The sequence below is a fragment of the Anarhichas minor genome, unplaced genomic scaffold (assembly GCF_050575085.1).
Source record: "Anarhichas minor isolate MPS153535 unplaced genomic scaffold, ASM5057508v1 ptg000058l, whole genome shotgun sequence".
NCBI classification, from domain to species: Eukaryota; Metazoa; Chordata; class Actinopteri; order Perciformes; family Anarhichadidae; genus Anarhichas; species Anarhichas minor.
Genome location: NW_027466504.1, coordinates 13,937,016 through 13,961,827, shown reverse-complemented (window position 1 = coordinate 13,961,827; position 24,812 = coordinate 13,937,016). Strand labels below are relative to the sequence as shown.

The window sequence follows — 24,812 nt, the reverse complement described above, 5'->3', positions numbered from 1 at the left end:
TGTCAAGTAAAGAAATGTATTTCATACATCAGTAGTAAAACACCTTAGTAGACACTATATTTTCATGTTGTACTTAATTTTAGCCTTATTGTATTTCTCTTTTTCATTGCTTAAATTATTCGGTTCTCACTTTATTGCAGCCATATTTCTAAATTGTGTTGTAATTACATAATTGGTTATTTGTGAATATAGTGAATTTGACTAAAATACTAGGCTATACATGTAAATAGGTTGAGTTAACCACCATGTGAATGCACTTTATAATATCTTAACAACCTATAATTGACCAAAGGTGGACCTGGTTTTGATATTATATAATAATAATATAACTTAATATTGGGAATAACCGATAACACTCCTATACCAGTAGATAGTTTTCCAACATTTGTACTGATTTCAAATGTGTGCAAAAAATATGAACAACTTCTTTATAACAAATTTTATTAAAATATATCATTCTTGACATTCTTGATTCTTTTTGTCTTCATTTTAACATTAGATATATTTGCATCACAAGAAATATACTGTAAAGCTGAGAGTGCAAAAAATAATAGCAGTCAGGTCTGATTATGTGAGGTTAGAATGCTGAAGATCAGTACGTTATGGCATCAACAGCGGAAGTTATTGCATATTTCTGAGGGATGGAAGCCGTGAAGAGGACTGTAAATTCTGCAGCAGGAAGGCAGACACCTTCTCTGCAACGCTCCTTAAGAGAAAGGCTTCACAATCTTCATTGAGATGTAGTTCTGTGGATATAGAATAGACATTAATATTCACTCAGATTACAAAACACTGTGGAAAAACAACGTGCGAGGGATACAAATTATTTCAGAAATATAGAAATTAATAAGTTATCAGGAAACTAAGTAATCGTACGGGTAGGGAGTAGAACAGGATCCCAAGGAACAAGATGACCAGCAGAAGAAGAATCGCTGCCATGAAAATCCATTTGAATCTGCGCCAAACAATGAACTTCATGGTCTTGCAAGGGTTTATAAACCAGAAGAATGACGTGTCAGGGCGGCTGTTGAATGGAGAAAGACAGCAACATTCACATTGTTCATGTTAAGCAATTCATAGAACAAGAAAATCATATGTTCCATGCATTTTTATTAAGGATTTATTACTTGGGTGGGTCTAGTTTGGGATTCATGTTTGGCTCATCTCTGCCTTTCCCAGAAGGTCTCTCTTCCATCTCCTTCTCCTCCACTATTTCCAGTGTCATCTCTACTTTACCCTGCAGAGTTTTAAAACACAGTCTTAAACAGTAACCAGGAAAAAAACAAAACTTAACTAAGGACTGTGCTGTTGACATAAACATACACCAAGCACATGTTTCCCATCCTGCTCGATCGTGCATGGCCACCAGCCTCTTACAGACTTTTGGGAGAAAAGTGAGTTTGGCAGAGGTTTCTTGGAGGCGACTGAGCCCGCTCTCCCTGGCAACATCTTCAGACTGCACTTTTCTGGGCTCTTGGCAGGAGAGATCAGATTGAGAAGGTCCAGTTCAACTGTACCTGTAACAGAGATATAGATAGAAAATAATAATTTGTCTCCTATGCAGTAGTTCTCTCTGGCAGATCTCTATTTCTAAAGGACTTGTGTTGTCATGGCATAAAACGGGGTTAATAACAATGCTGTTTCACCTAAGTAGTCATCCAAGGAGAATTTGTCATTGTCCCAAATCTGGATCATCAATTTAGGAGGAATCCTAAATTCAGTGTTGTCCAGATTCCAAAAGTGTTCCTGTAAAAGAGAGACACTTTATTCAGATCATTACCTGCCATCATACCAGCACCACAAAAAAATGATATGGTTATAGCAACAGTCACTTGATGCTTCGTTCCTGCTCCACGATCTCACTCACTTTCTTCGAGACAAGACACAGCTGCTCTGCAGGCAGGTAGTCAAACCCAAAGATGAACCTCCAGTTGAAGTTTCCATCACCATCCAGGGATCTGTAGTGGACATCAGTCTTCTGCTTGTTGTCCTCCATACCTGGCATCCATCTAGGAAACACGATAATGTTGACTTCAGATTGTGAACGAGTCCAGTGGGTAGAAAAATGCATATAAAAGTAAAACATATGTAAACACAAAAGAAGGGTGGAGGTAAGAGAAAAGGACAAGTAATGTACCCTTTGACGTAGATGTCACTCATGTTTTCTCCAGTGATGCTTGTTTCGTCCAGAGTAACATCAGTTGTGTTCCAAATGATGGCTCGCAAAACGTACCTATTTTAAATACACTGTTATATTTGATCCTTGAATAAACGATGATAAAACATTATTTAGACAAGTGTCTCTTACTTCTTGGCTTTGCGTGGAGTGATATCACACGGGGGCCCTGGCAAACCAAGGCTCTTGGGAAAGATGTCCACCCACATTTGAATTTGTCCCTGTATTTGTGGGAAATTATGAGACTTTTAAACAAAGCTATCACACAACAATTTTAAAATATATATTTCACAGAGCATCAGCTTCATATGTTATCTCTACTTCTTGTAGCTCTACTAAAAAAGGGTTACTGCTGTTGTTTTGACCTGAGACAAGTTCGGTTGGTGGGAGCTGCACAGGGTTCTGGTCTCCACATGCTCTGGTACCAAGCCCTGGTTTCTGAGGACATGCAGAGCCAGCCTCTCTCTGGCTGGGCCTAAGTGCGGGTGGATCACAGTGTTTGCCTCTGCAAAGCGCATGACAAACCATAATAGTCAAGGATGAAAGAATAGTATACTGTAGAAGATGTTAATATCACAGATAAGCCAGAATGAGAACAAAATGCAACTGCAGCACACTAATTAATAATTGTTAAATATTTTACAAGGCAAATATATAAAAATGAGACATGGTCATACAGATAGTAGATATACAGTAAGTAATAATTCTACTAAAAATGTGATGATAGGGCATTCAAGACTGGCATTACCAAAATCTTGCAGGTTGTATTGTATTCCTGAGAAAGACAGGGAGCTGCCATCTGCCTCTATGCGTGGAGGAGGAAGGCCTCTCACTCTGGCCACGTTCTGGAGGATCTGAGAAGGCTTCAGCTGGTCTCTCCACTGATTGATCCCTGAGCTGCAGGAAAATTGTAGCTTTGTTGGTTTGGCTTTGAGGCTTACGTTGTAGGATGTATCAACTGTACTGTACTGTAGCTATTGTACTGTGAGAGTACATACTTACACACAGTAAGTCTGTGGCAGGCCACAGCAGGGCCTGAAACGAGACAGGGCTCTGTTCTCCAAATCGATGACTGTCTCACCGACTTTTTCATCTCTGCTCAGTAAGTCATAGTCATACACAGAAATCTTCAGGTCCTTGTCTTGAGGCAGGAAGCAGGACATCTCAAACATCCTGGACATAAATGGAGGACATATAATGTGTTTGTTGCTCCTTTATGTCCTACACAAACTTAAAAGTTACATTAACATTCAAATTACCATTTTTACATCAATAATTCAAATGTGAATCTTGAATTCTTAAAGAAAAATGTCTTCTTATGCTCCCATGGTGTACGGAGAATCAAAAAACTGAGAAAAGTCTTGATGTGATGTGGCCCCCATTTAGCTCAATTCATCAAGACTTTTCTAAATTTTTGGATTCTTCCTTCACCGTGTAGACATGCAGGAAAAACTAACTTTAGAATCAAAGGTAACTGAGTAATTAATACACAGATGGTCATTTTTGGGGGTGAGGTATTCCTTTAAAAGCAGCCATAACCATTTGAACGAATAATAAACGAACAAAAGGTTCAGTCTCACCTCCCAAACTCTGGGTTAAGGGTGTTTGGTTTGTAGTTATCTCTGTCATCCAGTGTTTTCCTTCCCAGTGCAATCTTCACATATGGGTCACACTGAAATGAGAACGGAAAAAAAAACAATCTTAGCTTCATTAGCTTCAATCATCTTTTTCACTTAATTAAATCTAGAGCATGGTTGTGGTTGTGATTCAATTCTTTATCACAAAATCAGGTTGGTTGATCAGTTGTGGCATCATATAATACTCACCATGCCATTCGTATCCTTCGGCTGCAGGTCAAGACAGCGCACCACATAAAGTCTGACCAGGCACTCCTGAGGTTCGCTCACAGGAAGCTCTCTGAACTGGCGGGGTGGAGCTGGCACCCCTGGGTCATCGGGCAGTGGGTAAATCTTGAACGAGCCCTGAATATCACCGAAGAGGACAGCACCATTAGTCATACAACATCTTATCGACAAGCAACAAAATATCAAGTTACTGACGTTGCCACTCAGCTTGGTCAATCTTTTTAAACATTGTGACTGCTCTTAATTATTAAATATGCTTGCAACAATATAAAAAGAATGATCCATATAATCCAAAGTGAATTCCAGTTCAAGATATAGCAGAACTAAATTAAACATTCAGGGCAGGATGTAATACCATGCAACAAACTATCCCCTTACAGACATACCAATCTGCAGGCTCAATAAATAATGCTGTCCATACTATGTCTATGAAATTCATAAATCCCTCCACCAGAGGGCAGACGTGGCTGTCCAACAGCAAAAGCAGAGACTTCACATGTTACAAAAGTTCAGGTATAATGGGATGCTTCATGACAGGAATATCTCCTCAAAATGTAGCTTCTTTACCTTGAACTCTCCCACCACAGAGGGATCTTCTTCCTCATTGTCAGTCTTTCCTCGCTGAAGTTTGAAAGTGCTGCAGAAATCATTGAGTCCCTGGAACTGTGCATCCTCTTCTAGTTCCCTGTTAAACACCTGAAAACCATATAACACAACCACATCACAGATGGTAAATCACATAATGTTGTACTATCTGCTACACAAAACTAAGTCAAACTTTCATTAGTATGAGATTTCGACCTAACTATACTTCACACCTTAGTTGCAAGTTGCATTTGTCTTGTTTTTCATTTAAAGACCTGAACTAAACTTAAAACCTAACTTAACTACTGAGTCTCCCTAATGTTTGACTGCTCTTGTCAGCAATCGTCTCTCTGTTTTGGTTATATAAACCTGCAAACTCTTATCAAAAGGAACGAGATCAAGGACGCTGTCTGTCACATCTAGCTTGCTGCTGCTTGTAGAACCAACACAATCAAGGAAAAAAGGAAAGATAAAATCAAAAATTGAGTTTTTGCAAAGTGCGACGACATGTTCTTACGTGTAATGTGTCGTATCCCTTTTTCAGGTAAGGCCCACACTTTTCCTGTTCTCCAACAGAGGCATAGAACTTACTCCACCAGTCTACTGCTTCCTCCTCCTACACGATGGAAAATAATGATGAACTTAGTATTTTTAGGGATGTTATCTATCATTAGACTGTAGATCTCTGAAAAGAGAACATCTCACCGTTTCTGCTTGAAGCTGCAAAGTGAGAAGCAAACAAAGAATATTTATCAATAAAAGTAAGTAAATATAAAAAATATTGTCTCCCACCTTTTGTGAGAGCATTGCTATTTACCTCAGCTTTTACGATGGGTCTCTCCTCAATGTCTATGACGACATCTCCCTGGGCAGCAGTTATCATTGCCACTGCAAAGTCAATGGAAACAGGATACAATAAGCCTCTCGAATATGTAGCTGAGTGTGCATTTATCTACATGCATTTTTGTATGTACCTCTTGCAGACATGCAGACTTCACTGTTAATGCGATACGGATCGCAGCGGAACTCCTCCAAGCAGTGAATGGTGCACTGACCCACTATTGGTTTCCTACCGAATGGCCGGTGGTCGATTACCTTCAGCACAATAGGAGGGGTGTACATCTCCTCTTTGGGCAGAAGCTAAGGCGAGAAAATAATAGAACAGAACTTGTAGGAAAATATGGATGAGTCCAGACATGAAACACTTACAGGTGTCTGAATATTTATTCTAGAAAGTTCAAGGGTTTGTACCACTTTGAGCAGCAGCACAGATCCAGGGAAGTTGGGGTTCTTTTTGAAGTTCTTGACTACAGCGGTTTGAACAATCTCACCACCACACTCCACTATCAAACTGGGGGAGGAAACTGTGGCCAACTGGTAGGTCTTCATATTCCTCAAGCCCCAAGTCAAGACCTGGGATCAAAGGAACACATTAACGCACTTAAAAAAAAACCTGAGCAGATGAGCAGATTAAAGGCCTGGCATGGTGGTAGGATACAGGTGAAAGAGAATTACGGGGGAGAAATGCAATCACAGCAGAAATCTTAGTGTTGGGCTGGTGTTGGCTGATCAACTAATGTGTGTGAAGGGAATTTATAGGGGCTGGCAAAGGAGCAGGATGGTGTGATGGTGTACCTCAATCGCAGTGAGCTGCACTACAGGCCTGATTCCCTGGGGAACCATGTAGAGCTTCTCCCCCCTGCGGGGAGGCACCAGTGGCAGATCTCCGTCATTCACCTGGACGGCAAAGCACAGCATCACCTCCTAAATACAGTTTCATAGTTAAAGTCACAGCATGTTTACTTTCTCTAGTTTCTTCTTTACCTTGTTCTTCAGCAGGAGCTCTGCAGCCAGCAGTATCTCCCCAGCACTGCAACCTTTTTTGGTGACCGGGAACCACAGCAGCTTAGGGCTGACAGCCACAGTGGGGTTCAGTTTCACTACTGGAGGGCATGTACAGCGACCCAGGGGTTCATCTTTGCCCTTGGAAATAAAGCGGCGCAACAGCACACAGACAATTAGCATAGCCTGATCACACTGTCCATGAACCCCTTTTGCATTAAATTGCAGATTAAATATACAACATACAACTTGATCACTGTCGCACAGCTCCAACACCACATCAGGAGGGTTGCGGGCAATAGTTTGTGGGTCTCCGTAGATTTCAATGTCTTCAAAGATGAGAGTCTGATCCCATGTGGGGTTCAGGGTGGACCTTATGACTTCGGTGGTCTTGCTCACATGTAGGAATGACACATGAGCGTAGGGATCTGGGGAGGACCAGGAGTATTGATGAACAGTATTCAAATCATGTGAATATGTTCTGTTTAATGTAATTCATACTGTGACTGTCATTTATTCCTCTTGACCAGGCTTGCACTTTGCTTTGTTTTTACCTGAGAAGCTGTCTTTGTCCATGGCACAGAGATTCCTCGCCTGATACACGTACACTCTCAGATGGTAACGGTGAGACTCTGAAGGGAGATAACATTCCTCAGCATGTTCAACTGTAAATTGTAAAAACTGACTTCTTCGTTGAATGTTATCGTGCATCAGGAGGTTTAAAGATACAATCAGCATGAGGGACCAGTAATTAGCTTTATCTGACCCAACAACTTACGGCTGAAGTGGCAGGAAACAGTGGGTGTGTTGGCACCAAATAGTTTGGCTGCATCCGTTTTACTGGCCTTCTCGTCAACATCGACTCCCTGTTAACAAAACGCAGGGTGAAGTGTTTAAAAGAACAAAATAGAAGAAAATGTGGAGGACAGAATGCAGAACCAAAACAAACTTCCTGAGTGATTTGCCAACTTCTGACAGGAACAGGCATATGCAGGAGAATAATGAGAGGATGTGACTCAGATGGCATAAAGTAACTGTTGTTGCCATGAGAACGGCCTCGTTCGGGGAAATTTAAGAATACAACTCATATGTAGAAGAGTTTCTCAGGGGACTTAAGTAAGACTCACTAATGCCCCTTCCAGCCGGAAGATGGCGGAGGAACCGATGCAGTCTGATGGGACCATCTTTCTTCTCCAGCGGCGGCGCCGGAACGTGTCAGAAGAACGCTCCTTCCTATGGAACTTCCAGCCAATCAGGGAAGAGTATTCCCAGCCTTCCCCTGGTTCTCGCTTCTGTGGAAGAGACAAGGACAGGAAAAATAATGAGAAACTGCACTCATAACATCTCTCAAATCGACTCTTTATCTCCTCTTCCTCACCTCAATAACAGCCATCTTATCAGATATCTTCGTCCGTGGTCTAATGAGTCTCTTCCTGCGATGGACATGATACATTTTCTCTGCTGCAACCCATGATTTGGGCTTATCATCCGGAGGAATAGTAACTCCGTATTCCCAACCTAGTGTCATAAGACACACACAGACATACACACAGATCAATTAAACCTGCAGTATTTCAAACACAATGAATAGAAGCTTTTGATCACATAGTTCAGTTTTAGTGTTCATGATACCTTTCTCATCAACAGCTTTGTCGCTGTCAAAGCTCCAGTCATCTTCCCAGTTCCATCCAGGTGGACACTCAAACTCTGCTGGGCTTTGAACCGTTTCGCCATTCTAGACAACACAGACCCTAATTTTAGCAACTTTACTCGATGTAAAGAATTTCTATTGATATCACTATCAATGCTTATAAGCATTACTATTTTCTTTTGCTACTTGTGGCTTTATGAAATCCAACATGCCCTCTTCTTCTAGCTCTGTTTTATCTTTCTACCAACTCCTGAGGAAAATATCCGGTTCTTTACGTTCACCATCTAGTCGCTCGTTTTGTTGCTGGTAGCATACAGTGCGTTTATCAGAGAGAATCCAAAAGTAAAGTTGTCGCCCATGAAACTAAAACAAGCTGATGCAAAAATGCTCCAAAGAACTGAGCAGTTTGGGTGATAGTTCTCTTTGAGTGACCCACTCTACATCATAGTCATTTAATACATTTAAAATATTGAGTATAGCAGCTTTATTTCTTTTTAGCTATAAGTACCCAAAATTATGTCAATTATTAGTATCAGCCCTAATGGAAACTACATATCATAACCAGGAAGACACCAGGTCACATCCATAAAAGGTTTGCAAAGGTCCATATGTTTATCTAAATAAAAACCAACAACTATGCAACCTACATTTCCAAAGTACATGATGGCGCAGGAAAAAAAACGTTGGTCCTGTTATCTTCATCCACATTTTTCACATAAATTGAATGTGTGTATACTGTATCTGTGTGAGAGCAGTAGGTCGTACCACGTCTGTGTAGGGCTCTGCCGCGGGCTTCCACTCCCCACCAGGGAAACGTGTTTCATTATGAAAAACTTCATCTGTGAACTCTGTGTGGCCGGCGTCTGCTTCTGTCAACAGGCTATAGGAAACACCACCACAGCACAAAGTTAATGGGACGCTTTGTGAGTCACACGGCAGCTATGTAGGACCATGACAAACTAAGTGGAACAGGTCAGGAAGACAAGCTTCAGAGAGCTAAAATTGTTGACATGAGCCTTGGTGGGAGGGAGACCTCCTTAAACCAAAACCCTGAGAAATGCCGAAATTCCTTTTCATTTCCTATGATTGCTTTCACGCTGTGGCTGGTACAGATTTATGATTACTGCCAACTAATAGATTAATAGAGGACATGGCTGAAATAAGAACAGGATTCTGGAGCGTGGAGCTCAGTGATAACAGGATGTTTGTACATGAAACTAAACAAGCCATGAATCACGTACAACTGTAAGAGTGTGTGTGCTTGTGTGTGATAAAGTGAGTTTCTCAAACTTACCATCGCTCTGGGTCAACAAACCAGTCGTCCTCCCAATCCCATCCACGGGGCGGCAGAAAGCGTTCTCGTTTGAGTTTCACCTTTCCAGTCACATCGGAGAACTTGTGACGACCAACCAGGCCGGTAGTTCCCCACTTCCCCAAAACATGGACCTGGTTCTCATACTGCGGAATTAAAGTCAGAGATAGCACAACTGAAATTAAAATATGTATGCATTTAAAAAAAAGCGAATGCTTTGTGTAGCTACTGTACCATTTCAGCATACACGCTGAAGTTTCCCTCTGAGAAGCTGTTGAACTTCTTCTCATGGGCAGAGAGACCGAGCCACATGTTGACCCGCAGCTGAACAGGGACCTTCACACCTTTGTTTTTGTCCATGGGGTACTGACAAACCAAAAAGTATTAGTGTGGCAGCTCTTTCTGAAAATGTAACAGTGAAATATATAATAAAAAATATATGAATGTGTTACTGTATGTTGGCTAGTTTTGTACCTGCATGAAGATGGTCTGGGTCCGTCCACAGTGTATGCCACGAGCCTGTTCGCTAAAGTTTGAAAACAGGATCTGGTTTGCTGGGACTCGAGCAAAAGCCACCCGCTTTTCTCCTCTTAACATCCAGATGATCACATCTGGCATGCTGTTCTGAGGCTGATGGAGACACACTACATTTCAGTTATGTAATTAAGTTTAATTGATGTATTTTTGAGCTACATAACATTATTTTATTTGCATTTCCTGACCTCCTCTGCCAGCTGCTTGATTCTGTCCAACCAGTCCTCAATGTCACCAACAGTAGCCTTGACATCTGTAGCCTCCTCTCTCATGCGATTGGCCATCTCTCTGATATCGACTACAGCAGCATCACGCAGGTTTTTCAACTGGAGATCCAGTGCAGTCACATTGGGTTGGCCTTCTAGCACTGGAAGCTGGAAACTGTTAAAAGTTTGTTCGTGAGATTAATGTTGGATGGGAACAACACAAGGTAAAGCATGAACTTAACTAAACCCTAACAACGACCTGCATTTGATCTGTATTTGACCTAAAAGCAATAACCATACTACATTTTTCCTAATGATAAGTTACATTATAGCATTACTTCATACAACACACAGGTCCAGTGTGGGAATCTGTCTGGCCCTGTCCTACCTGTTCAGGTCCTCAATCATGTGGTTGATGAGTTTGAGCCAAATCTCTGCCAGACGTGTCTCAGACACCTTGGCTAACATGGCGGTTTTTAAAGACGTGAGGTGGGACTCCTAAAACAAATCACAAAGACAGATAAAAGGAGATGACTGAGCAGTACTACCTGTGTTGAGACGTACAATATGTGCTACTATAACTCATTCTCACCAGTCTCTCAGCGATGAAGAGGAGAACGTTGACAGAGTCCAGACGGTGGCTGATGTCTTCCCAGTGTGAAGTGAGAATCACTACGGGCTTAGTGTCAGCCCAGGGCAGGTAATAGTAGTGATTACCTGTGGGATAGAAGATAAATATAACCCGTCTTTTTAAACACAAGTTGTGGAGTAGACAGCTCATAGACATCTGGTGCACATGTGGTTCTTCTCTTTGGCTTCATGACACGTTAAACACAGATTTACAGCATGGTAAACAGTTTGACATGAGAGCTGTCCACTGCTACAGCAGAGGTTGTATTAATATACACATATAACACCCTTGATTATAAATCAGAATACATCTTCGAGTAATTTTTTAATTCTTTCAGACTTTAGCTTTTCATACCATCAAACACAGCAAAGCTGTACTGGGTGGTGGACGACAGGGGCTTGCAGGTGGAGTCCAGCTTGTTACCATAGTTGCCAATGCTGACCTCGAACTGGATTGGCTCGCCCGGCATCTGGAGCATGCACGCACTGTGGAACACAGCGCACAGAGAGAACTTCCTCCTCCGCTGGTATTTCTGCACTCAATTCAAAAGGAAGTGGCAGTGTTAGAGGTTAGGGTGGGATTACTTCCGTGTCTGTTCTCAACTGGAAATATATTTCGCTAGACACTGAGCTACTAAAGTTATCTATGACAACTTACAGATTCAAAACCTTAAGCTTTTATCTTAAGGATTATCATAGAAATCAAATAAATATGGAGACAGCAGTAGTTACAGTACAAAGTGTATACCTGTGCCACTAGGATGTCATCACTGGAGATGTCATCCACATTCTTATCAACCTTCCCATCCAGCTGAGTGGACAACTCAACAAGGACCCTACCCCTGTAGGCGACCCCTTCACCCTGAAACGTATCAAAATGCAATATACAGATTGTCATGTAGATAAAATGTCCCATCTGTCGATACCTAGAGCACTGAACCGACTGTACTAAGCTGATAAAGTAGGCCTACCTTTCCAAAGTTGAGTTCCTCGTATGGGTCGCGCAGGCCGGTGAATTCTCTCGGGCTACCGTACAGGTTGACATAGCAAGGCCCAAAAGCTGGGAGAAAACCAATCTCTGATGCTGCAGTGCTCACTGTAACATACAGACACTCTGTTTGACAGTTTCAAGGCTTTAAAGCAATAAGGTGCATGAGAACAAGAGGATTAAACACTCAATGCAACATGTTAAAACATGCAGAGGACCATTCTTACGTACAGTCAGACACTGGGTTACACTCAGCCCGTGCGTCTGTTTCCAGTTGGGAAAAAAAACATATATATTAAATGTCGTACAGCAATATCAAAATGTAATCATTATAAAAATACAGATTACATTATTACCTTCAATCTCTCCACCAGAGGAAGACATTTTGCTCAGGTTTAAAAACGTTGTTCCGATGGCATCGTCCTTGGTTAGACGATCCCTGCCAAGAATAAACTGGCACTTAAAATATTGGTTTTGATATCATTGTCACTTGTGCAGCTATGTATAAATGACTTTGAGTTCTTACCAGTCATAAATAGTCAACTGGACGCGCTCACACATGGACGGGAACTAAAGAGGCGGACAGAGGCATGTGTTGATTTGTGCTGAAGGTTCAAGTGTTTTGGACATTTGAATCAAGCCCATTGGATACATCTTAATATGCATCTTTCTTACCTTGACTTGGAGATTGATGAGTTGATTCCACTCCGGATTTGCATTTTTCTCAACGCGTTTGGTGTGCAGCTAAAAAAAAGAAAATGCCATTGCTATACACATAATAGTCACACAGTGAGAACATTTAAACATCTTTTTTTTCTTTTAAGTCAAACATGAAGTACCTTCTTGCCAGCAAAGCTAACTTCCACATATGGATCCACCAAGTTTTTCCTGTCTCCATCCCCTCCAAAGACCTGCTTTACCGTCTGAATAAAGGCATCATCCACTGCAATGAAAAATAGGTTCTAAATAGAAGTTTTTCAAGGGGATTTGACTGCATTAAACTACGATGGTTGCAGGAATTTATAGGTCACTTACTCTGTGGCATATCCTCGGCACGGTAGACTTTGAGGCTGAGTGTGGCCCAACGCATTGTGACACCGGCCGGCACCAAAAGATTGCTTTCTATGTCCTCCTGCTCCTCACTTATCCCTTTCCTCTCAGTCTGGGCACAGGAGAGGAGAGGAGAGGAGAGGAGAGGAGAGGTTTGGTTTTTAAAGTCCCTTTATTTCACTATTGCAGGGAAAAACAGGAAACACTCTAAAACATCACTTGAAAAGCAAAGTAAAAAAAAAAAAAAAAATCAAACTAACCACATTAAAGCACCAAATAACAAATAAACAATCAATCACAATGATCAATATGTTCCCTGAAGGCCTGTAAATTGTCCACCGTCTGGTAGTAGGCGTGTTCCACCCTGAGTCGGGCCTTCAACAGTCGAGGACACTGAACAAACTAGTGTTCCAAGGTCTCAGTCTGACAGCAGAAACAACACTCCTCCCCAATGTGTGGATCCAGGTGTGCTCGGTATCTATTTGTTGCTATTGCCCCATGTACAACCCTCTACTGTAGGTCTGCTTTCAAAACAGATCTGTCTTCTGTGTCTACTAGAAATAAACTCGATGGTAAGAAAGAAGGTACACACACCGGTGGATCATCTCCAGTGCCCACAACAGTTATGCTGACTTTCAGGTATCCTCTGGCCCCTGAGCTAGAGTCATCAGGATCACTCAGGAGGAGCCATTTCCTCATTATGGCATGACCTGGACATAGATATTCAACACGTTCAAACACCTACAGTATACAAACAATATTAATTTTTCACATAGTATGCATTTTGTATGGAAATACTGACCTGGTTCATCATAGATGTAGCCAACATCCAGCTGGGTAAGCAAGAATAAAAACGTTTTAATCATTGAAAAATGTAAAATCTGTCAACCTGCTGGCACTTCAATTGGCATACCTTGAACTCTCCCATTAGACTGTCAGCTCTGAGGGAGAAGGAGTCATAAACCTGTCAAGAAAAACACAACTTACAGTAGATGTAGACATTTTCTGATTTAAAAAAAATGAATGTTAATTTTCATGTTTGCAAAAGAAAATTGCATTAAAAAGGAGTTATCTACCCACCCGAAGACTAATGCTCTCGTCAAACAGCTCTGAAGGTAGCATGTTAACATTGTAGAAAAACATCTGAGGGACATAAACAAGTATTAGTATTTCCCTAGTCACTGTATGCACAATACTTTTTGATGTCAGACACATGTTGTTATCAGGGATTGTGACAAACATGATAGGACTTACAATTTGTTAAGCTGAGATGCTTATGCTTTGGCAAAAGCTGAGACAGAGGAAAATGCATATGAGAGGAGTTAGACAAAGCTGACACTGCCTTCAAGGTCAACTGTCATATCACCGCGGCCGACACAGAGAGAAATACCCCAGAGAGTTATTAAAGCTGGTGGAGATTCAGTGGCAAAGAGAGAAGACACATGGATGTTGACAAGCAAGATAAAAGGCAAAAGTTAGCGGTCACCTATTACTTTCTATAGGATGCGGTGTCTTTTTGCAGACTAATTACCTCGTTGAAGAACGGGTTATTTCCTCTTCTAATTCTGGTCCTGTGGGTCTGTCCGCATACGTTCACCTTAACCACTGGCTTGATGTTGTTGCCAGACAGCTGTCGACCCTCGATAACCCGAATACGAATCTGAACATTGCAAGCCACAGTGAGGCAGCTGAGCAAACAGTGAGAACGTTTATCTGGGTCCTTTATGAAAAGGTACCATTGATTAATTTGGGTTGACAAATACTGACAAAGACCTTTTACAGGAACAAAATTATGTTCCCAAAGAAACTCAGTGAAACTTGTCCTGAGCCATAATCAATAGAAGGTTCCCATGTTTGCAATTCTCTAAAATGAGGGATACATGTTATAGTTCACTATCTGTTGGCTTCATTGTATATTGGCACTGGTGAAGCCTGCTGTCATTCATGTGATTAATTATAAGAATTCCACCTTAAACTGGAATTTGTGATGATCCAGGAACACATGAATCAAAACTGTAACAATACCTGGAAGTCCTGAGGCTTATTGGCCAAGGCTCTAGTCCTCTTACGTCTGAGACGGACAGGCTTGTGGCTGGGTTTCCCAGGCTGGTTTGGGGAAGTGGGAGCTCCTGGGCTTCCACTCTGACCTCCTCCCTCCACGTCTGCCTCCCTCTCATCACCCTCATCACTGTCTCCTGCAGAGCAAAATTCACAAAATTATTGAAATCAATATTCCAAAAACACTTTTGGGAGTGTGTGATGTATCTGCTAACCTCCAATACAACAAACACATTTCTTTAAATGTATAGAAATCTTGACGATAATAATCGGAGTTTATTTCTAGGAGATACCTTAAAAACTACTATTTTTTTAAATTCCTTATTCCTTGTAAAGGAATGCGATGTTTTGTTTTGTGATTTTGGGAGGGAATAAGTAAAATCAGAAGCTACCATCTCTTTTCTTAGACTTATCTGTTTACTTACCTGCATCCACATGAGACGTGTCTCCATCAGGTTGGTCATTTGGGTTTACAGTCGTGTCGGCTGGTGGCTCATACCCAATGACCAAATTGATGGTTGCCTGAACAAAGACAATGCTTTCTAAATTAGCATTATAAGTTCTACTGTATATGTCAAACACCAAATATATGTCATAGGATAGTCAACTACTTCAACGTCAACTACTTCCTGCAGATCGTATATGGTATACAGATACCATCCACTGCCAGAGCTGAAGCGGAACTATTATATTCTGTATTGTAAAATTGCATAAGTATCACATGTTATTGATAAATGTATTCACCCCAGTAGCGTGTTGTTTCTCATTGATCAAGGGCACATTCTTTGATGGGAGGGAATTCATGTGACCACTGGCCAAGTCTCTCAGAGGGATTTTTGCCGAGCCAATGAACCTGAAAAGCAATCACACTTATTTTTCCTTTTGACAGCCGATCACACACACATCATTAAATGCATCATTGCAGCTGCAGAGAAACAATAGTCTTTGTTTAAAAAGGGACGAATAGCTAAAAGAAACAATAAGAGGACGCGTTGGTTCCACAGTTTGTGACAAACTTGTGCAATTACCACCTGAGGGGATTCAAAGCAATGTTTGGGACTGTAATTACTCGTTGCTCTGGATAGTTGGCGGTTTCTACTTCCCAATTTCACTTCTTCACATATGATGACAAGCCTAGAAACACCACCTACTTGTTCTACCCAACAGAAGTCATGTAGCAACAGTGATTATTAACCACAATGGATTACAACACATTGGGCATTTTCTAAAATCATAATAGCAACATGAAAAACAACAACAAAAGAGCCATTTGTGGGCAGCAGTATCTCAGCAGTATCTCAGGTTAAGAGAACAAACTGGATACTTTGCTGTGTGACAAGGGTCAGCTGGTTACACTGGCAAGGCCCCAAGATGATGAAAAAGTGCAGAAGAAAAAGCAGAAAGATGGAAACAATTAACATCTACCACAGGCATGTGCTGGGCGCTCTGTGCCCAGATTAAGTGTGGTCCAATATAGAGCAAAGGAGGTGGGAGAAAAGGCAGTCTGAGGTAAGCAACGCGAGAGCAGGCAAAACCATATTCGTGATTATGCTCAGGCTATGTTTTCTCAACATTTGTGCCATTATTAATCATTACACAGAGCTTTAAAAACGTGGCTTGTCCTTGGAAAGCATGGTCAACTGTGGAGGGTAACAGAGAGGAATGTGGTATGGAACTTTACTGTCTCTACTGTCGAGAATGTATTGTCTCAACCACTGCAGAGGCCACATGCAAGGACTGGTTTATACAAATTAACGTTTGTTTCCATTACTTGCTTCAGAAACGAAAACAAAACTTTAAAACTCTAGTTTCAAGTATTTAGATCTGCTTCACTGAAAGAAACTAATTTTTCTATCCACAGTGAGAGAGCCAGATAGATACTTGCCTGGCATACTGATATATTTTCCACTACTTGGACATCACTTTTAAACAAAGCTAATTTAGGCGTAAAGCAATCTTTAACAAACTTCAACAAATCTCCCTGTTCTTTGAGTCAAATTCATTTTCTAGATTTTCCTAGATTGAAGACATCGGGAAGAGTTTGTCACAAAGTGTTGCCAAACATATTTTCCTCCAGAATCAGCTAGACTGTCTGTCTGAAGCTTATTTCGCTTTGGATTACAGGCTGTGTTACAACTAGTCATCACAAATGTGCCAATGACAATCCAGCGCAAGCTCTCTTATTCACCCCCCCCCCCTCATGCGTTGCAGGCAGCGATCATGGAAAAATATCCGTGTGTTCGTGGCTGAAGCAGTCACCATCCTCCCCCCATCCCTTGTGCCTGCCCCAGAATAATTTATACTAGTGAGTCACTTGTTATTATTGTTATTACTTCCACATTCTTGCCTGCACTGCAGACAGACAAAAAGAGTCAAAATCACAATTACAATAATGCCTAACAAACAGATAAACGATAAGAAATGAAGCAGAAACATAATAAATTGCAGAGTCTACCGTAGGGAGGGTTAGAAAGAAATGACTTTTTTTTCCTTTTAAGGTAACATTGCTCGTAAGAGCGAGAGTGCGATTGTGATGTAGACAAAACAGCTTCTTCACAGACGCTGCTGCAAGTCTTAACAAGGCCGCAGTGATTCCTGTGGTTATATAGCTCAGTTAAGTTAAAACATGTTGCTCTGTTTCTTAAGAAAAGATCATACCTACTCTCAACATGTTAAAATGGATAGTTGTAGTATCAGTTGTAGTAAGAAACAAGCACTTTCACAGAATCACACGTGTACCTTCTCAAAAGGTAAACCTTTGAGGCGTAGTGAGGTTTCCCCTTTCAGTTATTACCTGCGCTACAAAGCAAAACATAGGTGTTTGTTTTTTTGGGAGGGGGGTTTCTATAAAGACCGCCTACACGTAGTCATGGGGAAGTGGTTCACACTCACAGGCCCTCCTCCACTAAACAGTGTGTTTAAGTTATCAGTATTTAGTCATACTGGGATGTAGACTTAGGGTCATGTGTTCATTCATTTAAAAAAAAAAAACTAAACAATGTCTTTAGCCCACTTTAAGCTAACAATATGAAACATGCAAATGTCACAATGTCAATGCCTGATGCTTGTCATGCACATACTTGTCTTTGCCGATTGTCTCATAGTCTTTGACAACCACGTTGATGAATGAAGATGCATCCAGGGAAGAGCCTTTCAGATCAAATTCAAGCACCTGTAATTAAAGGGAAGAGACCTTTACACTCAATCATTTAAAACAACAACATACAGTAGTTTAACTGAGGTAATGACAGCAGCTCTCAGGTAAGTCATTTCCAAGTCAACACACTGTAAACGTCTCTCATTACAGTTAACTCATTCTGCACTTACTTCGTTCCATACAGGATTCAATTCGTTGTCAATTGCTTTGGTTTTCTTCTTTTCACCTGTAAACACAACAAACAGACCATATTTATATAAAAAAAACTCACAATCTGGTTTTACAGTTTTATGTTCTGGAAAGAACAGTCGATACTTCCTCTAAAAAAAAAAAAAAAATGATTGAATCAACATTTTACAATCTGCTGGAAACAGAGGACCACTTAATAGACTTAGGTATCTCATTTTGTAAATATAAAGTCCAAGCTGAGGTCAAAGGAAGTGGCTGAGATCTGTGGACAGAGGGCTTATCTGACCTTATAAGGATGTACTCTTCGTTTTGATTATGACTCACTACCAACTTATTCAAACTACTGTAAACTGCTAATGCATTTAACTGCAAAAGTGATGTAGAAAACCTCCATGATGACAGAAAAGATGATAGCTTGACAGAAAGTGAAACACTGTGCATGAATAAAGAGTAAATAGAGCCTACAGCTGTTACCACAGGGGGAAAAAATTAAAAAGCAATAGTCTCACCTCTAAAGACAATCGCAGCGATTGGATCTGGGTTTCCAATTCTCTTTTTGGGAATCCCACAAGCCGACTCCACAATTACACGAAGCATTTTGGTAAAAGTCCAAATTTATTCAGAGAAACGAATCATATTCCGTCGCGAGAGAGGGAGACCGCTACAGAGGGAACTGAAACGCACAGATGTGCAGAGGGGTGAGCCCTGGATACCAGAGGGCAGCCTCACTCATGAGTCAGAGGAAACACACGCAGCCAGCCTAGGTGACGAGAGTTAGGAGGCGAGAAACACACACCAAGGAAAGGAGAGCCTAGTTGCCTCGTTAGCTTTCAAAAAGGCGTCATGCGTATAACTATATATTGCTTGGCATCATTGTGCAGAACTGGGAGTTAAATCACGTACCATCCAGGCAAACCTGCGGAGTTGGTCCTCTTTTCTCTTGTGCTGCAACGCCCCTTAGTGGGGTAATGCATCATCCTATGATGTCAGCAATAACTAGCAGTTAACCTTACCTACATGTTAAACATGCTAGCTTGCAGTAAGCCTTCACTCCTTACTTTGATGAGACATGAACTAAACTAAAATTCCCAGATCATTAAGTCACAAAAACACGCTGCTCCAGAAACAATGTTATTGTTATTTAAACATGCTGGCACTGAACTGCTCTGGCAGGACCGGGCCGGAGTTTAGGCGGCAGTGTTGAAAGCAGCGCAGTTAACGTTAGCTAACAGTTAGCCAGTTAACGTTAGCTAGACCGTTTACTGACTTCCTTTACTACTAAAGGGGACCTGGTGAAATAGTCATCAAAAATAAGGTTAGTTACTGAGCTAAATGATCGTTAGCGTTATGTGATGTCATCTACTAGCATTAATATGTTACTGGCTAACAAAACGAGCTTTAAAATGTGAAAATATCTGTAGGATAAATTGACGTTCAGCTAACATATTGTTAGCTATGTAGTTAGCTGCTAACGTTAGCTTAGTAAGACCAGCATCGAAAATCCAGTATAAAGGCAATCAATTAGCTAACGTTGTGTTAGCGTTAGCTACATTAATAAATGTAAGGTTAAGTTACCGATAACTTGTTGCCCAAACAGTCACTAAACTATAGGTCCATTTAGTAAGGTTAGCGGTTTGTAGTTTACATTCAGATGAAGAATTATCTTCGGTTACATTATTTTCATTTAGTTCTGAGCACTGGGCCATGTTAGCTTAAAAGTTAAGCTAGCCAATTTAACTCAATACAATTTTAAAATCAGAACACTAACTCGATGTCATAAGATGTTTACCTAAAGGTTATTGTGGAATTAATGCTTTGGAACTTTAGATTGTAAATGTGTTAGTATGATGCAGCTAACGCTAAATGTCTGAATTGCATAAAAAACAAAGTTACTTTGCTAATGACAACATCTGGAGGGAAATCAACTTAAACCCTTTTGAGAATGTTTATTGTTGAAATTGTAAATTCTGACAAAATGTGAAAATGTATTATCTCCCTTGTGATATGTGTTAGCAGGTGATTGAGATGAAGTCACCCAGATATAAGCGTGCCCTCAAGAAGAAGCTCAAGTCGGAGCTTGATGTGGTCGTCAGCAGTCTGAGGAAGGAGAATGCCTTTCTGAAGAAGACCCTGGTTGAATTTAATAGGCTAGTAGAGGTAAACTCAATAATACTCTCTGGTATTTACCCAACAGAAGCCAACTAGCCAAGGTTGTCACATTTATCTGTTAAATCATGTTGCCACTGGGAGCTGGGAGTTGTTTTAATACAAGGTATGGATTTACAAGAGCTTAGCATCAGTTAAATAACTTGTATGTCTCATTGTGTTTTTTGCAGAGATTGTTCTCTCTTGAAACTGTCGGGCTTGTGAGTTGTCAGCAGCTCACGACCAGAGACGAGAAGGCTTTGCCGTCAGAGCAGATGAGTAAGAAAGAAGGGAAGCAGGTGGACGTAGTGAGTATGAGGAGAAAGAGAAGCATATCCAGTTACTCAAGAGAGGTCGAAGAAATCAAGAACAAGCTCGTGAGCGTCTCAACTAGGTGTCAATATCTCGAGAACAAAGTTGCACGGAAGAAGGTATACCACGACTTGATTTTAGTATTAAATGACAAATGTTGCTGCTTAGTGATTGTGATTACCAGTTTTACACCACTAGATGGCAGCAGTTTATTTTGCAGAGTCTCCCATTCAGAAGAGGGGTCCTGTTCACACTTCCTCATACAGAGCATGCATTCACAGTGACTTTTTGGATATTGTAGAGGTCACAACACTTGAGAATGTGTTGCTTTAAATCCCACTGTGCCTGTGTTTCGGGCCTTGGTATGACATGTCACAATGCAGTGTCTTATTAAAGCAGTGGGGAGAGTTGTGTAATGCTGTACTGTATGTTCCTGTTGTCAAATAGGACTCCGCTTCAGATGAATGGACCTCAACCAACACTGCAATACAGCTCAAAAATGAGCTACGTGAGGTAAGTGTTGTTTGTTGGCCACACATCTGGAGGGAAAAGGTCTCTTCTGTTTGTATTGTTCAGAAAAGCCTAATCCACCTTTCTGTATTCGTGGTTAGTGCCTACTTTGTGTGCGCATTTGTTTCCACGTGGGCCTGTGTACAGTATACCCCAGTATACCCCCCCCCCCCCCCCCCCAGCAAGACTTGCTTTTGTGTTTCTCAGTTATGTGCTTCTCTTTCTTTTATTCAATCCCCCGAGGCCTTGGAGAAGAACAAGCAGTGGCTGGAATATGACCAGCGGAGAGAGGCCTACGTGGGGGCAACTCTGGCCAGAATGTTATGGCTGGAGAAGCAGCTGAACGAAGCCAATCAGGCCCGCTTACAGCAGCACAATGAGGACCATTCAGATAGTGAGTGAGACAGTGGGCAGTGGGCACTCACTGCTGGGGCCACAAGTGGCAACAGACTGTCACAACAAGGTTTTTAGGGTATCAAGATTGCCCTTGAGTAGCCCGCTATTACAGAATCCGCAGCTTGCAATGCACTGGCAAAAACATGTATTTTATTACTACATGGTGCATGTTGTACGGCTGTCTCTGACATCTGTGATTGTGTAATTTTGTCCTCAATCCTACGCTACAGAGATGGAGAAAATAAGCCAGATGCAGGAGCACTATGAAAGACTCTTACAGAAAGCCAAAGACGAGCTGGAGGTGCTCAGAGAGAAGTTCAACATGACCCAAAACTGGTATGTCTGCTGCTAAAAAATAAAGAATATGTTGCTGCTTAAAGTTGGTAGTCAGCTGCAAGACAGACCGTTTTATGTGTAGGTGCGTGGAAACAGAGAGGGGGGTGGAAGAGCTAAAGCAACAGCTGCAGACTGCAAATATGAGCAGAACAAGTGCACCGGGAGATCATCATTGCTCTGAGGATGAAGAACAATGGCTGAGTGCTGAGACCGAAAACCTCCAGGATGAAGAACAATGGCAGAGGGCTGAGACCGAAGACCTCCAGTGCAGACTGGATAAGGAGAAGCGGAGGTCTGCTCACTTTGAGCTGCAGGTACGTCTTCATTGAACTGTAGAGTAAGAAAAATAAAGAATCTTACCTTCAACATACAAGGGAAGAAAGCAGACCAAATGGAAGTAGAATCTTTCTTTTCAGTCGTCTGTCTTGCAGAAGGTTTTGTTAAATCATCAACATGCAGACCAGGAAAAGATTGCAGACCTGGAGCGACAGGTATGAAATCTCACTTTTGGTCCCCTTACTGTAATAAATCCTTAGTTTTAACTAAATATTGAGGGCTATTGTCAATCCATCCACTCTCAATATTTCCACATTAATTACTTTGTGAGGAGGATCATCGACTCGTGTCCTTCAGTCTGTCTTTGTGAATCTAAGCCTCAATCTTCCACAGAAGTGGGCGTGTCATACTTTCTTACCTCTTTGCTTTTCTTCTAAAGGGAAACTATCTGTTCTCACATACGCAAAGGATTTACTTCTTTGTGTTTGAAAACTAATACCCCACAACTATGCAATATTATATAATAATGCAAACTGTTTCCATTTTAGATCAAGATTTCTTCACAAGACCTCGAGGATGAGAAGCAGAATTGTTCATATTTAAAGAAGCAAATGGTCAGAGTTCTGAAGAAGCTGCAAAAACCTAGAGACCACGCGACAAAACAGTCAAAGGTTGGCATGAATAGTGCAAAGGATTAGTAATTATTGTATCCTAACTTCATCAGCGATGAACCTTAAAGCTGCAGTAATTGATTTTTGGAGGGGCAGCGTAAAAACACGGAAAAGATTGATAAGAGTCAGATGCGGTTTGAAAAACCAAAACAATAATCCAAAACAAACTGAAAGAGCTAATTTGATCCATTTTTAATATCAAATATTGATTAGTACAGCTTTAAGTTTTGCTGGTTGACCATAACATTACCTGAAAAGTTGATTTCGTTACCCAGAGTCTTATCTGTCGTAACTGATTGCTGACTCCATTCATATCAGAGAGACCAGCAGGATCGCACCTCCTGTGAAGCGGCCTCCCTGAGCTCCAGAGACACCCCGACATGGTCCCCTCCCAGCAGCTCGCTGGATGAAAGCTTCCTGGAGTGTCCCAGCTGCCGAGCCGAGTATCCAGCCAGTCACTACCGAGAACTGATGAGCCACCTGGAAATCTGTTTCGACTGAGCCGAGACGAGAACTTCTTCAATTCTGTATCTTCTGTAATATGGATTGTTGTTGTTTTTTTACCTACAGTACACTGTGTAACCAGAGGTACACGTCATCTTAAGGTTATCTTAATAAACTACTTGTTGACTTGCTGAGGTGGTGCTTCAGAGTATCTTGAATTCTTTCTTACTTTATCAGAAGATAGCAGATCTTTAGCCACGCGAGCAGCTCTGCAGGAATCCATGGTCCCTAGAGGATTGAGTCTTATGACTTTTACTCAAACCTTTCCTCTAGCAGCACCAGCACGTCAAAGTCCCAACATCTACCAGATGTGTTGACACAACATTTTATCCAGACATTCTTAGATGAGCAAATGTTAGCATGCTAACAGGCTAATCTGCGATGGTGAACCTGGTAAATATGTCCTGCTAAACATCAGCATGGCTGTAGTCTTCTTTGTAAGTATTCCCAAAAAATGAATAAAGAGTTGTGGGTGACACTTTGTAAAACACACATCCCTACGTCGCACACTGTCTCAAACGGGGAGTCAGAGGTCTGTGCAGTGACGGAGGGCTTTGAAAGGAAATGTGACTCCAAGGGTTAAGCTACTGTAGGCCAACAGCTTTAGAAAAAGATGCTAATATGGTGTAGACATTTCCTAGCTTGCTATGCCTTTCAGCAACTTTTCATACAGAAACATCTTCATGGAAAGTTGAATATGAGTTTAGCCTGTCTGAGAGGAAGACCTACAGTATTTCCAAGAGGATGTTTCTCTGACTGCCTTGAAGATGATCAACCCCAGACATGACAAAAATACTTTCGGAGAAAAGAGGACCGTGTGTGTTAAACTAGTTTGTAAAAAGGTAAATCTCTCCACATCCTAAACAGTTTTAAATCTCTGTGGAGGTTGAACAAGATGGAAAGCCTGTTTTCAGTAAAGCCACTGATCAATTAATGTATCACTGCTGAGGAAGTAAACCTGGTAATCTAATTCACAACGTAAATACAACAGGTGTTATATCTTAATTAGTTACACTAAGGTTTACACGGTATTACTGATCAACAGCTCCATTGTTTGAAGATTAGAAACTGGATTAAGGCTCAGGGTAGCCGTGTCAATCCCAGTCAACAACAACCTAATGTGCTGTCAAAGCAGTGATCCACAGTGTGCAAGTATACCTGTGTTTGATATTGTTGGAAAACAAATGTGACATTTAAGTAGCACAGAGTGTTTGACTGCGCAGCACAAAGAACATCCTGTAATGTTTGACTCCCTTTCAGGTTGAGCAAACAGCATTATAGAGGCTAGTCACCACCCTCCACCCCACCTCCTCCTCTTCCTCCTCCTCCTCCTCCCCATCTCTGGTATCACTTTATGCCTTATCAGCTCCTTTGCCCCATTCACTTCTCTGGTTGTCTCCAGGCGTGAATTCAGCCTAT

At 41.4% G+C, this 24,812-nt stretch overlaps 2 protein-coding genes across 2 annotated transcripts; one reads left to right on the top strand and one right to left on the bottom strand.

Annotated features, from left to right (window-relative positions):
- Positions 1–424: 424 nt before the first annotated feature.
- myofl (myoferlin like) lies at positions 425–19,163 on the bottom strand. Its single transcript, XM_076077143.1, has 54 exons — positions 18,753–19,163; positions 18,225–18,280; positions 17,978–18,069; positions 15,642–15,750; positions 15,323–15,419; positions 14,865–15,034; positions 14,371–14,499; positions 13,920–13,982; positions 13,753–13,803; positions 13,642–13,672; positions 13,434–13,549; positions 12,825–12,951; positions 12,629–12,732; positions 12,465–12,533; positions 12,316–12,359; positions 12,146–12,228; positions 12,021–12,053; positions 11,773–11,897; positions 11,550–11,663; positions 11,157–11,334; positions 10,764–10,888; positions 10,560–10,669; positions 10,154–10,346; positions 9,906–10,061; positions 9,666–9,797; positions 9,414–9,577; positions 8,885–8,999; positions 8,101–8,203; positions 7,847–7,986; positions 7,596–7,760; positions 7,247–7,334; positions 7,023–7,100; positions 6,715–6,896; positions 6,451–6,609; positions 6,262–6,363; positions 5,878–6,039; positions 5,601–5,766; positions 5,444–5,514; positions 5,332–5,346; positions 5,144–5,242; positions 4,609–4,737; positions 4,003–4,158; positions 3,757–3,848; positions 3,179–3,349; positions 2,925–3,073; positions 2,542–2,681; positions 2,309–2,397; positions 2,138–2,233; positions 1,868–2,009; positions 1,647–1,746; positions 1,324–1,517; positions 1,128–1,237; positions 877–1,024; positions 425–746 (listed from the first exon to the last, which is right to left on the bottom strand). The coding sequence occupies exons 1-54, from the start codon at positions 18,838–18,840 to the stop codon at positions 708–710; spliced, it is 6,159 nt and encodes a 2,052-aa protein (XP_075933258.1). The 5' UTR covers positions 18,841–19,163; the 3' UTR covers positions 425–707.
- Positions 19,164–20,262: 1,099 nt separating this feature from the next.
- Positions 20,263–23,475, top strand: LOC142932585 (centrosomal protein of 55 kDa-like). The gene is given in 8 exon segments (XM_076076504.1): positions 20,263–20,400; positions 20,580–20,696; positions 21,454–21,616; positions 21,837–21,942; positions 22,025–22,256; positions 22,374–22,433; positions 22,767–22,889; positions 23,208–23,475. Coding segments are annotated over 8 exon segments (1,116 nt in total). The 5' UTR covers positions 20,263–20,268; the 3' UTR covers positions 23,391–23,475.
- The last annotated feature ends 1,337 nt before the right edge of the window (positions 23,476–24,812 follow it).

Coding starts and splice junctions, on each gene's coding strand:
- myofl (XM_076077143.1), bottom strand. CDS start 18,840: ATGCTTCGTGTAATTGTGGAGTCGGCTTGTGGGATTCCCAAAAAGAGA. Junction 15,751..17,977: donor GAGACAATCGGCAAAGACAA/GTATGTGCATGA, acceptor ATTGCTTTTCAG/GTTCATTGGCTCGGCAAAAA. Junction 12,534..12,628: donor TTAGCTTTGCTGGCAAGAAG/GTACTTCATGTT, acceptor TCTTTTTTTTAG/CTGCACACCAAACGCGTTGA.